Raw genomic sequence first — 14,547 nt, 5'->3', positions numbered from 1 at the left:
TGCAAGCGATCGTGTTGAGTTAACCGGGTTGGCGATCAACGCTTCCTACCGTTTTGGGAAATGTTCTTTGGCGGGGAGAGGTGCACATTGGTTGAAAGTGCGTTTACCGCGCTGTGGGTCGGCCTTATCCATCGTCTTAAAATAGAACATTTATGGCGTGATGGCTCACGATACCTTGTTCATAGCAGCGGGCTTACACCCAAAGCTCATCATCATTAAGACCTTAAATCAAAAAGCCAATTCCGCCCAGTGTGCAGAGTCGATAAATCCCAATACTAGACCGGGTGGGTGGAATACGTTGGCGGCCAAATACACACAGAGAAAATGAATATGGATACCTTGATTAATCATCTCTATGCTGCGCTAAGATTGGGAATCGTGTAGGTCTGTACTGTTGTAAATCTATAAGCCTTGGCTTTTATACATACATATAACAATTTTATTATAGAAGTTGTTTCATTCTCAACGAGTGGCCATTGGGCATTGTAGTACATATAGATTCCTTTAGATTATCCTTCTTTTTCTCCCAGTGTGCTCAGCCATATCCATGGAACTACCCACTCCGCTTCGGTTTGTTTGTAAACAAATGCAAAATGACTCAGCCGCGTGACATTGGCGGTCGGAGTCGAGAATCGGGACTCGAGTCGAGTTCATTCGATTCGTGCACGGAGGTTTCCTTTTAGGGAGCGTCGGCCAGGTGAATAAAAATGAAATTAATGAGACCCGCTTGCAAAGTTGCAACTGCAAGAAAAGTGTGAGATGTGGATGAGATTGTCGATTATGAATTAAACCAAATAAAATGATTGTAACTAGCCAAACGAACTAGATTTTGTTTTCAAATTAGCAAAGGTTGTTCTTCCATAACAAAACAATTAGCTATCATATTTTATTTAAATTAAGGTTATTGCCTGATCATAAGTTAAATCTAGAATTTTATAAGTCCGCGCGCAACATATTAATATGCAATTTTTGGATTTTGCGAGGGAGCATCAATCGTATTTTGAATCCGTGACCGTTTTATTACTCGAAATTCCATCGGGGGCAACGACAGTTGGGCCATCCAAATAATTATAGATATATTCACGAATTACGAAAATAAAATGACAATCATCGCTGCTTGGCGGCTGAGGTGTTTTCATTGTATTTTTCACAGCGCCCACATGCTCGTATTGCCCGTTAATGCCCCCTGTCCAAACAACAAACTCATTTTCATCAATAATGTCGACCTTGAAGTCCCCAGTGCCTCGACTAAGTCCCCGCTCGGCAAACCACGAAAATAATGGGTATACAATACGCATCTGTTGCATATCTGTGTTAAAGTGGCATCCACTCTGCTGCAGATAGTGGATAGTTCTAGACTCCCAGCTGAAATCTGATCTTCAAATAAATCATTTTCTAAAGAGGATTCCATATTCTAAACTCTGTAATAGTTTCCCCTAACTCAATTACACTTATGACTTTTGATGCATTTAATGAATTCCGATTAACTAGCTGGATAATAAATGGGAATCATCTAGAAACATGAGTCTGCAGTATGTGTACTATGGTTTTGCCAAGACAACTGAAGCAATTCATATACATACACATATGCGCATATCTCGTGAAGATCAACGAGAAATTGGGAAAACAAATTTGCCCCACGTCACCAGAGAATTCTACTCATTCGAGGCAAAAAGCAGAACAAGTGTACATGTATGTATGTATGTATATAGGATGTGTATATAGGTGCTCTAGTCATTTGCCGGCATGTCATCCCACTTAAACTCATAGTCCATTCCAAATCGAAAAGCAAAATAAAAAGGAAAAACAACAACGAAAACCAAGTAGCCAAATAGCCAAATAGCCACCACCCCCTCGCAGTCAGAAATCAATCAAAATTTACTCGCGATGATTTAGCATGGAATTTTTGGCCGATGATGAGCGCTCACTAATTTTTCAGCTCGGGCAAATGGCACACAGCGATCTCCTCCTGCGTGGGCGGCATCATCCACTGGCCAGTGGATAGCTCTTGCTTGACGACAGCATTGAAATATGTGTCAGCCATAGTATTCAAACAAAAGCATGCTTTCGCCCATGTGGATTTTCAATGTGGATTGTACGTGAAAACGCGTATTACGTATACGTACGAGTGCAGTACTTGTGCGGGCACTATTTAATTATAGGCGGGCAGATACACAAATTAAACTTTATGATGCGCAAAAACGACAGCCCGAAATTTATTGTTCGAAACTGTAAACCGTTCACGGCTTAAGTCATTTGTTTAGCTCTAGAGGACGGGAATTCGAATTAAAAAAGGCCAAATGGGAGCCGTGAGTTACTCAATTAAATTACTCCCACGAAGCTGTAATTCACTTCCATTCTAGCCCGGTGACATATTTTTGAAATATATCTACTGATGTCATGGTGAATGCGTCATCAAAAGTTGTTTTCAATAACAATAGCCTAATAAATGCAGCAATTACCATTTTCCTATATACAGAAAATGTTGGTTTGGTTGTCTGATTAATTGATTCATTTTAAACATGATACCATTGCTTTCTATACGTTTACATTTATTAAGATAAGTAAGTCCGATTAAGATAAGATGAGTTATGGAGTATAGAGCTTCAGCTTTGAACAATTATTTAATTTTTTTGAATTTTTACATCATCATACATAAAAAAAATTTAAAAAAAATAAATTTCTAAGTTTAAATGCAGATTTGTAGAGAATTGCGCCACTTCGAAATCCGATTACGATAAGTTGAGTTATGGAGCTTAGAACTTCAGCCTTACATATAATAAACATATCAAAAAATAATTAATATAACTTTATTTTTGGTTTTAGTAGAGAAATGGAATCGGGCTGTAACGAAAACCATTTCAAATTTAAACTACGCGCGCAGATAATATCGATATCCGATCAATAAGATGGCCAGTTATCGGCTATTGGCAGCCCTGCCGCAAAACGGCCACACAGCACGCTAGAGGTGGGAAACGAACGATAGTAGTCGTGCTCGATATATCGATTCTGTCGTGGATGTCTCACTGTATGCGTGTGTATATCTGGCATCGCAGCGAAGAAAATAAATAATAATAAACAATTGCCACAAAATTGTTGTTCCTGGGAATCACGTTTCAAAGCCTCGAGTTCCGAACCCACCGACGCAACCATGACCGCCTACTACACCCATTACGCGGCGGACAACTACGACGATGAGTCGATAGGCGACGAGCGCAGCGAAGAAGGTGAGTACCAATACGCACACGGTTTTCCTGGAGGAGGCCTCATTCACGTCCCGCGTCCTACGCGCTCGCCCTCCCACTCGCACTCTCTTCCAGACACGGACGACGCCAGCGAGACGGAGTTCCGCAGCCCCAGCCGCTACGGCGGCACGAATGGCACCTCCAACAGCAACAGCATGGGCACCAATAGCGAACTTAAGGAGCAGTAAGTAGTGACATTTGCATCCGCATTCTTACTTCTGCCTCTCATTGTCATTTAACTCCCGCAGAATGTATCAGCACAAGCTGCTGAACCTGCAGAAGCAGATGGAAGAACTAAGCCAGCTGGTGCACCCGGAGTACATAAAGCGCGTGAAGAAGCTGGACAACCAGCTGAAAGAGCGTCGACGGCTGAACGAGATCTACAAGGAGTATATGCGCGAGTGCGTCGAACGGGACTATGTGCTGGAGAAGATGGCCGCCCAGAAGGAGTACGACGAAAAGATGATGGACCTCAAAGATAATCTGATTTCGGATTTTGAGGACCGCAAGCGTCAGATCGAGAACGAGCGCTACAGCCTTGAGCTGACTAACGATTCCATGGAAATCAAGACGACAGTCACGCGCAAACTGCGTCGTCGCCCCAACGAACCGCTTCCGGTGATCGAAAAGCGCCGCAAGCCGGCCACCGGACAGCTGCTCGTCTATCAGCTGGATGACAAGGAGATCGAATCGGACCTGAAGATCATCCAGCGTGGAAGACCGAATCCAGTTCCCCAACAGAACGGTAGCGGCTCTTACGGCAGTGGCTCCCAGCAGCAGCAATCGATGAACGTCCTGGCCGAGCCGACCTCCAACAGCGGCCTGGTGGAGACCCGCATCGAGGACAACAAGCTGCTGTACGAGCGACGGTGGTTCTGCCGCGGCCAGCAGGTCTATGTGGAGGGCAAGGAGATGAGCAAGTTTGCGGCTACCATTACGGCCATTGGCAACGAGGTGGTGAGTTTTCCCTTCCCCTTCTCGGGTTACAAGCAGCGCCGGCCAGCTACTAACTATGACTCCCTCTTGCAGGTTTGGGTGAAACGCACCAACGAGACCAAGGTGAAGATCAACATGTCCCATCTGGCCAAAGGCAAGATCTCGATAAAGCGCCGATAGCTCCGCCGCCGGGCCGGGCGCCCTCACATTGCGCCCGTCCCGTTTCTTCGGTCAAGAGACGTATTTTCATAAAATTATTGGTACAGACGTAGCACTAGATTAGGTGTACATTTTTCTTAACGAGTATTGCATATTGTAAATAATGAAACAATTAATTTTGTATACAACGCGATTTTTATTGCAAGCAAGTACTTTTCTGTGCATTGCGGCTCAGTTGCGATGTAGAACGTTTTTGCGGAAATCACGGTCACATCCAGTCTTTAACCATTTTAAGGAAATGATGAAGTCTCCATATTTCTTCAGATTTATTCACATTCAAAAGGGGAAGTGTAGCACACCTTCCTGTTGGCTTTTTTACGGAGTACATAACCTTACCTATTCAAACCAGTTTTCTATTGCGGTGCACTGTATCCGTATCTTTAACTTAAACCTAGAATAAAAGCCATATGGAAATCCGCATATTGATGTATGTAGTTCTTGTACGCCTATAGCTAAGGTTCGTCAGGCTAAGCGGTTCAAAATACTTTATGGCCCAAGTATTGCAGCACACTAAGTGCATTAACTAGTTTACTTACACAGGCCTAGGTTATAAGTACATATGATTATTAGTTGAAAGTAACCAACGTTAAATGGGGAATTATAAACTTTAAAATAAAATAAGTAGACGAAAGTTCGAAAAACTGAAACTAACCTTTGGGAAAAGGGGAGCTATTGTATTAAGATGATTATAATTAATATAAAATAAGTAAAAGCAAGCTACATAGCAACAAAACAGAGGCTCGTGAGCTAGAAAAGGGGATTTTAGTAAGCTACTAAGCTAATTGTCAACGTTAAAACAATGTAAACAAATAAAACGGAAAAATGAATATAGCTCCATCGTTTGTATTTAAAAACGTTTTTCATGATCAGATCTCCTGCTTTCCACAGAACGACGATGAATGTCTTTACAGACCCTCGCATCATAATATACATTATCCGCAAAAGCCTACTTCTAAGTACTTTAAATAGCTTTTTGCAGAAATGCGTTGGGCCAGTAAGTTTCAGTTTGGCCTGACATCGGATTTACAATGCCATCTAGCTCAATTGGATTCTGAATCTACATCGGATTTGCACACCACAATCACTGGACCAAAAAAAAAAAATAGAGCACGAAGTTTCACTTGCGTTTGCTTTATAATTGATCGTCATATAAAACACACACATTTTTTCAGATGTTGGTTTCTTCTATTGTTGAGGGTATGGATCTTCAGTTCAACATTTTACTGAGTGATTTTTATACATTAGAAAAAAAAAACTGAAGCGCCTGGGTTGTTTAGTTGCGCGATCCGCGTCCGAATCCGCCACGGAACTCGACCTCTACGGCACCGGGTCCAACATCGCCCTTCTTGTCCACTCCGCTGCCGCCGGGAGCACGTCGGTAGGCGGAGCGATCCTCACCGGTCTTGGTGGCGTCACCGGGTCCGCGTGGGCCGCCAACGGCGGGACGGGGACGGACGGTCTCCGAGCGGGCAGGGCGCTTCAGCGTCGAGGGCACGATCTCGGGCGGCAGGTGGAGGTAGCTGCGCAGCTCCTCGATTCCCTCGTTGGTGAGGTACCAGTAGTAGTGGCGCCAGGCAAACTGCTCCTTCACCAGTCCGCGCGAGTGGAGCGACTGCAACGCCTTGATCACGTGCAGGTTGGGGATCGACTCCAGTTCCGGGTGCTTCTGGGCATGGAAATCCTTCTTGGCCACGATCACGCCCTCCTTGAAGAGGTACTCGTAGATCGCGACACGATGGGCCTTTGGCATAAACATTCTGCACAAACAAAAAAAAAAATGCAATTAGATTGGGTTCATCGCCAGGACATATCTACAGATGCGTCTGGTATCCAATTCACACATTGTTTATTGAGTCTGAAAGACTCGGGTCTTTGTCCACATAAAAAAAATATACACATGCATTCAGGAACAACATTGGGCGCATATTTTCCCGGTGCGTCCAGTTGAAAATCGGGTTTTTCGGCGACAATTACCTGGATTGATTTGCAAACACAAAGTTACACGAACGCGAACGTATCGTAATACTCCCGCTGCAAGTAAAAAAGAGAATTGGAGGTTTTTAATAAGGAGTTTTGCTTAAAAATTCGCGGAGCACACGCACTCACCGGAAACGTGAAGACGAAAAGAAAGGGAAACGGAAGGGATGACAAGAAGAAGACGGAGAGCAGTGTGGCCGGACGGTTCGGTATGTGATAGCAATCGATTGCTCCAGGAATATATCGATATATCTCTAGAAATAATCCACGATTGAATGGCGAGATTAAATAAAATACCTGCGTTTGCTATACAGTTTGTGGTGCACAACTTGACTTACGATTTGGGGAGTTACTTTAAACTGATCACATTATTTTCGACTTTATAACTTAAAATGTCTAATAGGGCATTCGATAGCGATGCCGGTGCTGGCGGTGCCGGACTTTGAAGTATCGATTTCCAAATTGATAAGTGTTTTGCCAAATGTTTAGTTAATACACACACCACTTTTTGCAAATGCAGGGTATCGATAATTTGTTGATCTACAAAAATCGTAATTATTTATTGCAAATAAGTATTAGTGATGGGCAGTAAAGCGCTTTTGATATCGGCTTCAACAATTCAGAGTTTTTTGTTCATTTTCAAATAATGTAATTAATAAATGTAATAATTTTTAAACCTTGATTTCATGAAAACAAAAAACAAACTATATATTATGATATAATCTGTGGGTTAAATGCCAATAAGAGCCATGCAAATTAAGAAAATAAGCGTATTAATATATAAGCGTATATATAATAGTTGTCAATATAAGTCAAAGTTTACAGTTTACTGTATAAATCGACAACACACTAAGCAATGAGGAAGCAGTGAGAAGAGGTTCTGTTTTAATCGCTACCAGATGTAAACAAGTGAAATATCGGAGAAAAGTGGTATTTATTTTGCTCTCTTTTCGTTCCGTACGCATTCTATCGGACGGCAAGTTTGCATGCCTGCTGTTTTTTTGCTTCCAGAAAATATAAAAGCGCTACTGCTGTTGTTGTCAATTCAGCAATTTAGAAGCCAAATAATAATCGCTGAAAAAGTTTTGTTCTAATCGCAACCAGCAAATTTTAGTTGCCAAACTCATCTAAAATATCAAAGAAAAATGGAATTTTTCGCTCTCGTGTTTGTCTCTCTCTTTGCGTCTAAAACTTGCATGCAACTTGGCATCCTATATATACCTCTATGTATATTCTATCGGGGAACACCGTCACTAGTATATGTATATAAAAAGCTAGGTTAATTTCTCTTATTAATATACGAGGACACACGCTTTGTAATTTGAATACAAAATAATGTAATGAAAAAAATAGTATTCGTTAAGTAACCGTACTTTTAAAAATATTTTTTAAACATTGCAGACTAATCAATAATATTTCTTTGCTGTATATGTATGTATTTTCTACCTTCGTATATACATATGTAAATACTTCTAAATTCTTAGAGAGAAGTTCGACTTACATATTAAATATACATAAATAAAATATAGTTTAAATAATTTAACATTAATAAAAAAAATCTTTGCTCATAACTATTTTCGAGATCCTTATGCGGAAAGGGGCGTTTTATTTTCCAACGGTGGCGCAGATGCAGTGCGTTCCACTGGAGCTTCCTTCGACTGCTTCTCAGCTGGGAGCGGGGGACTTGGCATCTTGGTGGGAAGCAAGAGGCTTTCTAAGTTTCCGAAGGGCGCCTCGATCAGGATGTACACAGCGAAGGCGAGGAGCATGGTGAAGCCAAAGTCGCCCCAGAAACGAAGCATCTGCAAGGGTTCCAATTAATGGTGTGACTCATTACCGCATAGTGGACTCCACTTACCACTTGGTAATTACTGAAGTAGGTGCTGGTGCGCGTAATGCCGGCGTTGAGACTCTCCATGAACATGTGGAAGATGTAGGCGGAGTAGGATAGCTTGGACAGGGGCTGCCACAGCGGAGAGGAAAGAAAGCTGTTGGCCAGTCCTCCGTAGCCGTGCATGCAGGCAAAGACCACCCAGCAGAGACCTAGGGGCCAGGCGATCCGTGATAATGTCAGGTAGAAGGCCTCCTCCACAATGGGCGGTTTTTCCGCATCTACGGCATACACGTAGACTGCAAACAAGCAGCTGAAGAGCAGCGCCAAGCTGGTCAGCCAGCCCAGGATGACTGCAACGGGACTGAGCTTGAAGGACTTGCCTCGGTTGACGTGCAGGAAGTATCCGAACAGAATGCCAATCAGGTAAGGGGACGCCCTGGTGTGTGTAGAGAAGTAAATCTTCTCCATCGCCTCTTCGCTGGTCGCAATGCTGCAGAAAAATAAAAAGAACAGTAAGGTCAGACCACAATCATAACCATATCCATATCAGTCTGAACTCACAGGGAAACGTCCTCGATCACCATGATGCTGAAGAGACAAGCGGCAAGGAGCAGCATGGTGGCAAGAATTCCAGCGACCGCCTTACTCTTCCATCGGTAGAGCGCGATCAGGAGTATGGGTGCGATGATGTAGAGCTGCATGTCCACGGCCAGGTACCAGGAATGTCCCAGGCACTGTTCGAAGTTCGGGGTGTGATTAGCAAGGGAATCCCAGTTAGAATGGGGTGTGGTAACCTACGATTTGTTTTGTGGCATAGTTCTGCACATACAAGAGGGTCCAGTACCAGGTGTCCTTGCACTTGGAGAAATCATCGAAGTTAACCTTCCCGAACAGTGGGCCATCGCCCATTCGGGGCAGGATCGTCATATAGACGATAATGGCCATGGCCAGGACCGGAGTGAGGCGCAGATAGCGATGCAGAATCATCAGGGACACATTCAGCTTTCCCTTGGTTCTGGAAATGGGTCAATGTGAATCAGGAATCCCCGGTAAGTCTTGAGTGATTCAAAGAGGTATCTAAGCGTATGCAACACTTTATAATTGCTTGGCTGAGTCGTTTCTCATAAACACCTTTCCTGTAGCTTAAATCCGAGGTGACCTACCTTTCCATTGCTCTAAGGGCAATCACCACCATCAAGAGGCCACTCAAAAAGAAGAACGTGTCCACCGAGTATGTTGCGTGTTGTAATAGCATACTGTACGGCGATCTGCGCCACTGTATCGCGAAAATACATCATAAGGTATGGATTCAGCAAATTTCGAGAGCTAAGTCAGCTTACCGTGTCCAGTTTGACATAGTTCATGTTGGGAGCAAAGATTGCCACGAGGTATACGTGTCCATAGACAACCCAGATGAAGGACAGTACTCGAATGCCATGAAGGCATTCGATGACATTGGGATTGCTCCTGGGGGCCACCAACCTAAAGAGAACCCGACTGTTGGCACGCGCGGAGAAAGCCTTTACCCACTTATTTAGTGGCTCTGCCGAAACGTTTATCACATTAGCATATGAGTTCGATTCATATGTCGCAATGGCAATACTTACGCTCATCTTGGCAGATCAAGTAGTCATAGACGGTGGACAGTACCATGAGCACGCACAGTATAGATAGAACGACTCTGAAAAATATCTCGATGATGTCAGTCCCATAACTTACATGAACTCTTGCAAGGACACTCACATTGTGAAGATGGTTAGAGCATCGTAAGGCGCCCGATCGGCAGTCTTGCATGTGGCCTCATTCACCAGAGGCACCTCTGGATTCAGCTCAATGCTTAGGAGGTTCTGCAGTAATCTTCGGAGCATCATGTCCATGTGGGCGGCGGAACAGGAGGCGGGAAAGCAGACCGCTGTTTTGAGTGCCAGAAAGGTGGAGATACTGGGTGCCAGTTGGAGCTTGCTGAGACAGTACTTTCCCTGAACATTGTGGGCGGAGGTCACAGAGTGGTCTATGCCCAGGCACTCGTCAAAGTTGCCCAGATCTATCAGATTGCCGTATAGGATGCCCGATGGCAAAGTGCCCCAAGAGTCAATCACTGTAATAGATGGTTGTATTATGCTGATAATGTAACAATGACAATAAGTCATTTTTTCTGTATGAAATGTGAACTTACTTCGTAGGGCCCACAGTTTCCTATCGGACACATCTTTCGCTAGAGTCTTCAGATCTGCCAGGCACCTCCAATCGTCGGTCGTGGGTAGTCGTATGTTCTTATCGCGATACAGATCCTGCGCGAGATCGGAGATCGTTATGTTCTGATACTGGGCGAAGAACTCCACTGATAGGCGTCTGAGCCTGGAAATTGTGTGGTAGGATTGTGACTGGAACTCGGGATTGGCTACGTCCAAGGCGTCTTTTGGAAGCTCCACACGTGTACTGGCGCTGGTCAGTGCCAAGGACAAGACCAGGAGCGAAATGGTTCGCCTTATGGTGACCATGTTGCTGGGTTGGAAGTAAACAGTGCTTTGGTTGTGGTAGCACTTCGCACGATCTTATATACGAGGTCGAGATTCCGATAAGAAAAGGGCTGGCTGCAGTGGTGCTATCTTGGGAACTGGGAGACTAGTTATCGTTTGATAATCTTTTTCACGACCAGTCCCAAATGGTTCTTTGTGTAACTACCTCAACCAATGCCATGGTCAATACCGGGTGGTGGTAATGTTCCCACTACGAGCAAAGTCCGCCCTGCTCGAAAATTATCTTCCAATAGTAACGGGCTGGATCAGATTTGGCCTGCGATTATTCCCAAGCCAATAAATATAGTCTAGACGACTCGGGACGCTTTTATGGAAATTGTTTGAACGAAAACACTTTTGAAGTGGTTGTTTATGCGGAACTGAAAGGTCACTATTTTGTGGGCTTTCGGTTGGAACTCGATCGATTAAGTTAAGTTAATGACTTTGATCATTAGGACCTCATCTATGTCTAACATTTTCATTTATTTTACAATTTTATAAGATAACTTAAAATATATTCAAGTTAATAATGATTTTTAATATTATAACATAAAATATTAAAAATCATGGCCGTAATAGGTACACGAAAGCTGGCAGTATTTCGGTCACTTAGCTATTTATAGTACTAGCCGGGTATGCTAGATTCGTTGAAAAGTATGTAATAACATATGTATATTGGAAGTTTTGTAGGCGTGGCCCATTTTAAAGCCCAAAAATTGAAGTTATAACAAATGTAAGCGCCGCCAGGTTGCGCTGGTGAGCAATGGGTATCTGGTGGTCGAGGTAGTAACAGGATTTTCTTTTCTAATCATTCAGCCCCTTGCCCTTCAGTAGAAAGGTTGTTAAGCGGAAACTTAGATTATTTGGCAATTTATGTGCGATGGCGTCTTTGCTGTTTATCTGAGGATCAAAGTAACCGAAAAACACAAATATCACTTCCCCCAATAATAAGTCTGAATCGTTTTAGCGAAATCACTTGGACACTGATAACAACGTTATTTGGTGGTATTACGGACTAATTCGATGCTCCTTAGGCGATGGCAATCGAGTTAGCCGGCCTTCTCCGAATTACTCATTGATAGCACCAGAGATTGCCTTAAATAGGCATCAAGTGCCTTTACGAGTCACCTAATACCTTATAATGCGATGGATCTGATTGCGGGGACACAAGTGCTACTCATAATTCAGCTGGAACCTATTAGGGCGTTATCACCATGTGTACGAGTATAGTTATTCAAAACCGTTGAGGCACGTTATTTTCTGACGATCAAAGGGTTGTATAGTATAGCCTTCTAAAGCATCTGTAATTAATCCTTATATAAGATATAAGATGGAAACATAATGGTCAATCAATAAAACGTTCAACAGTCCTTAGGATGTTGAACGCAAAATTACTATGGCAGTCCTATTAAGCATGAAGTAATTATAAGTCCTGTAATGACAGCCCTATAATTCCTTTAAATTAATAATAGTAATAAATGAATTAATAAATTCTTTGTTCTTTTTTATTACTTTATTTTATTATTCTTTATTTAAGTAAGTGACTGACATGAAGATTATGCTAAGATTAAGTATCACGTGCTTTGGTTTTAACGCATATCTGATAGTCGGGCACTAGAATAAATCGTTCCTTCTGTTTTTGGTTCCTGTGAGTCACCATGTAATTCTTTTTGTGCCTATTTTTTTGCCTATATGACTCGTAAAAACACACCTGGTCGCCAAAGTCGTAAACAGATAATGAGTAATTCCGCGAAGTGTAAGGCTTCTCAACTCAAGGACCATTCCATCGTATCATTAGACCTTCGGTAGCTAAAAGTGCCTATATTACAATGTACTTCGTTTTAATAACGGTTAAATTTGAACTGATAAGATTCGTACATTCCAGTTAAGTCTGTCCGCCATTGAGCAATATACCCAATACCCTGATCATCTTTCTCTTAGAGCCCCCACATTACGACTGTTTACCATCGCGCTTATTCGAAATCGCACAAATCCAACCACTTAATACGAATACCGCGTACCGTCCAGCACTTCCCAATAATCAGAGTCATATTACAGCTTTGGTAATCAGGGCAAGAGGGCAATTTCAGTGGCAGAATACCCGGAAAGATTATTCGGATTATTGGAAATCGATTTAGACCGATTGAAAGCTTATCATTGAATTTCCAGAGAATGCCAGACACGGAGTATGAATTGATCATTGGGAAGAATACCACTAGGTCTTCTGGAGGTTAATTACTTGCTTACTTACCTATTGTAGCAGCCACCAATTATAGGTGATTAAAACGAGATTTGGTTTTCCATACAACATGCATGTGGTATTCAACAACATGTTCAGCAATCGTTTGTCAGTTGTCTGTCGTTTTGTGGCTGCAATTCCGACATTCGAAATCAAAAGTTTTTCGGCACTGAGATTTACTTAGTCTTTAACATCGTAAACTAATTGCTCGATATCCCGTAGTTTTCCCAGCTTTTGTTGCGTTTGATTTTCGGTGGGAAATGGAAATTGGAGCGAGTTTTCACTTTCGTCTAGGTTTCCAGCCAAAAGTGGCGGGGTGTGGCACAGACAGGTTTTAGACGAATTTTGGACCAGATTCGCATTTCTTGGTTATGCAACACATCAAGGTTACAGCGAGAAGGAACGCCTTAGACACCCGACCCGACTATCAGATACCCAGCTTGACTTCAAAAAGCATTGCCTATCCGAACGCTAAATTAGGGTTTTAAATTCAACACCCATATGCTTGTATTTCCATAAAGTTTGTGTTTTTTTTTAAAGAAAACTAATAAGATTTGAAATATTATTTAAAGCTATCAGAAAGAGCCTATTTGTAAATCCGTTTTTGGAAAGACCTGAACAACCGGTAGAGTAAAAATCCAATTTGCATGCAGAACTGCCACAATACTCAAGCCACAAGAGTCAAAATTTTGGTCAAACCTTTCTGAAAATCCAAGGCCCAAACTGGTTTTCCACCAATTTAATGCGAATGCGAATTGAAAACGAGAGGTAACCATTGTCCAGTCGCAATGAGCTAGGAAAACTGAGTTGCGCCAATGCTTAGGAAAACCAAAAGCTGTTAATTACTCTCGAAATGATTAAATATATCTTGAAAATCAAATGCAACAGCCGCAGCCAGGCTGAAATTGAAATTCATATTATTATGAGAGCAAATCGTGACAGCCCCCTTTTCGGCATAGTGGTACAAACTTGGCGAACAAGTCAGGACCCGAAAAATGTGCAAAATGCGTGACTCACATCCACGCAATATATAATATTTCCCCATTGGTCACATAGCTCCTCCATACACTTCGTATAATCTGTACTAATAGAACACAGCATATATGTAGAATACGCCATAAAGTTCGCCAGTCGCTATCGCCACCCCAAAATCTGGATTGTTCCATGAACCTGGTGTTGGGAAGTGCTTTGAGGAATTGGATTTGACACAAGTTCAGGTGAAATTGTTTATATTTATGGTATATGTTATATCGCCTCTTGAGTTTACAATTATCCAATCTCTAGGGAATTATACCCTATTTACCCTTTCTAAAAAGGTATTTCAGCTCCTTTTAACCCTAAATTGTAGGTAGGGGACTTATTCAAAGACTACATATAAGTCTGGGTATGTTCTGGGAGTTTCCCAATCTTGTATTGTTAGTAATTGATACATCTCAAGGTTTTATAACATATAGAAGTACCCAACTTGGCATATAACTACTTAAACAGTATGGATACTAATTAAGTTCAATCCCTTATGAACAAAGGTATGTTTGTATTGGGGAACATTACTGGTAGCATATGGATATGGGTACAGGA

At 42.4% G+C, this 14,547-nt stretch overlaps 3 protein-coding genes across 4 annotated transcripts; 1 reads left to right on the top strand and 2 right to left on the bottom strand.

The window, feature by feature from the left end:
* Positions 1 to 2,970: 2,970 nt before the first annotated feature.
* Positions 2,971 to 5,023, top strand: LOC6550462 (sin3 histone deacetylase corepressor complex component SDS3). The gene is made up of 4 exons (XM_001977753.3): positions 2,971 to 3,227; positions 3,321 to 3,429; positions 3,494 to 4,202; positions 4,275 to 5,023. The coding sequence occupies exons 1-4, from the start codon at positions 3,152 to 3,154 to the stop codon at positions 4,359 to 4,361; spliced, it is 981 nt and encodes a 326-aa protein (XP_001977789.1). The 5' UTR covers positions 2,971 to 3,151; the 3' UTR covers positions 4,362 to 5,023.
* A 492-nt stretch (positions 5,024 to 5,515) lies between these two features.
* Positions 5,516 to 6,600, bottom strand: LOC6550461 (40S ribosomal protein S10b). 2 transcript variants are annotated; one of them, XM_015155661.2, is made up of 3 exons: positions 6,507 to 6,600; positions 6,375 to 6,431; positions 5,516 to 6,157 (listed from the first exon to the last, which is right to left on the bottom strand). In XM_015155661.2, the coding sequence occupies exon 3, from the start codon at positions 6,154 to 6,156 to the stop codon at positions 5,674 to 5,676; it is 483 nt and encodes a 160-aa protein (XP_015011147.1). In that variant the 5' UTR covers position 6,157; positions 6,375 to 6,431; positions 6,507 to 6,600; the 3' UTR covers positions 5,516 to 5,673. The 2 variants fall into 2 exon arrangements, with proteins under 2 accessions (XP_015011147.1, XP_001977788.1); XM_001977752.3 differs by having other exon boundaries at positions 6,503 to 6,535.
* Positions 6,601 to 7,934: 1,334 nt separating this feature from the next.
* LOC6550460 (nose resistant to fluoxetine protein 6) lies at positions 7,935 to 10,743 on the bottom strand. Its single transcript, XM_001977751.3, has 9 exons — positions 10,388 to 10,743; positions 9,955 to 10,309; positions 9,819 to 9,892; positions 9,552 to 9,754; positions 9,375 to 9,487; positions 9,010 to 9,226; positions 8,773 to 8,945; positions 8,236 to 8,701; positions 7,935 to 8,179 (listed from the first exon to the last, which is right to left on the bottom strand). Exons 1-9 carry the CDS (start codon positions 10,710 to 10,712, stop codon positions 7,964 to 7,966), a joined length of 2,142 nt encoding a protein of 713 aa, XP_001977787.1. The 5' UTR covers positions 10,713 to 10,743; the 3' UTR covers positions 7,935 to 7,963.
* Between the last annotated feature and the right edge of the window lie 3,804 nt (positions 10,744 to 14,547).

Source organism: Drosophila erecta, unplaced genomic scaffold (genome assembly GCF_003286155.1).
Source record: "Drosophila erecta strain 14021-0224.00,06,07 unplaced genomic scaffold, DereRS2 tig00000126-arrow-pilon, whole genome shotgun sequence".
Lineage (NCBI taxonomy): Eukaryota > Metazoa > Arthropoda > Insecta > Diptera > Drosophilidae > Drosophila > Drosophila erecta.
This window is presented reverse-complemented; position numbering and strand designations above follow the sequence as displayed.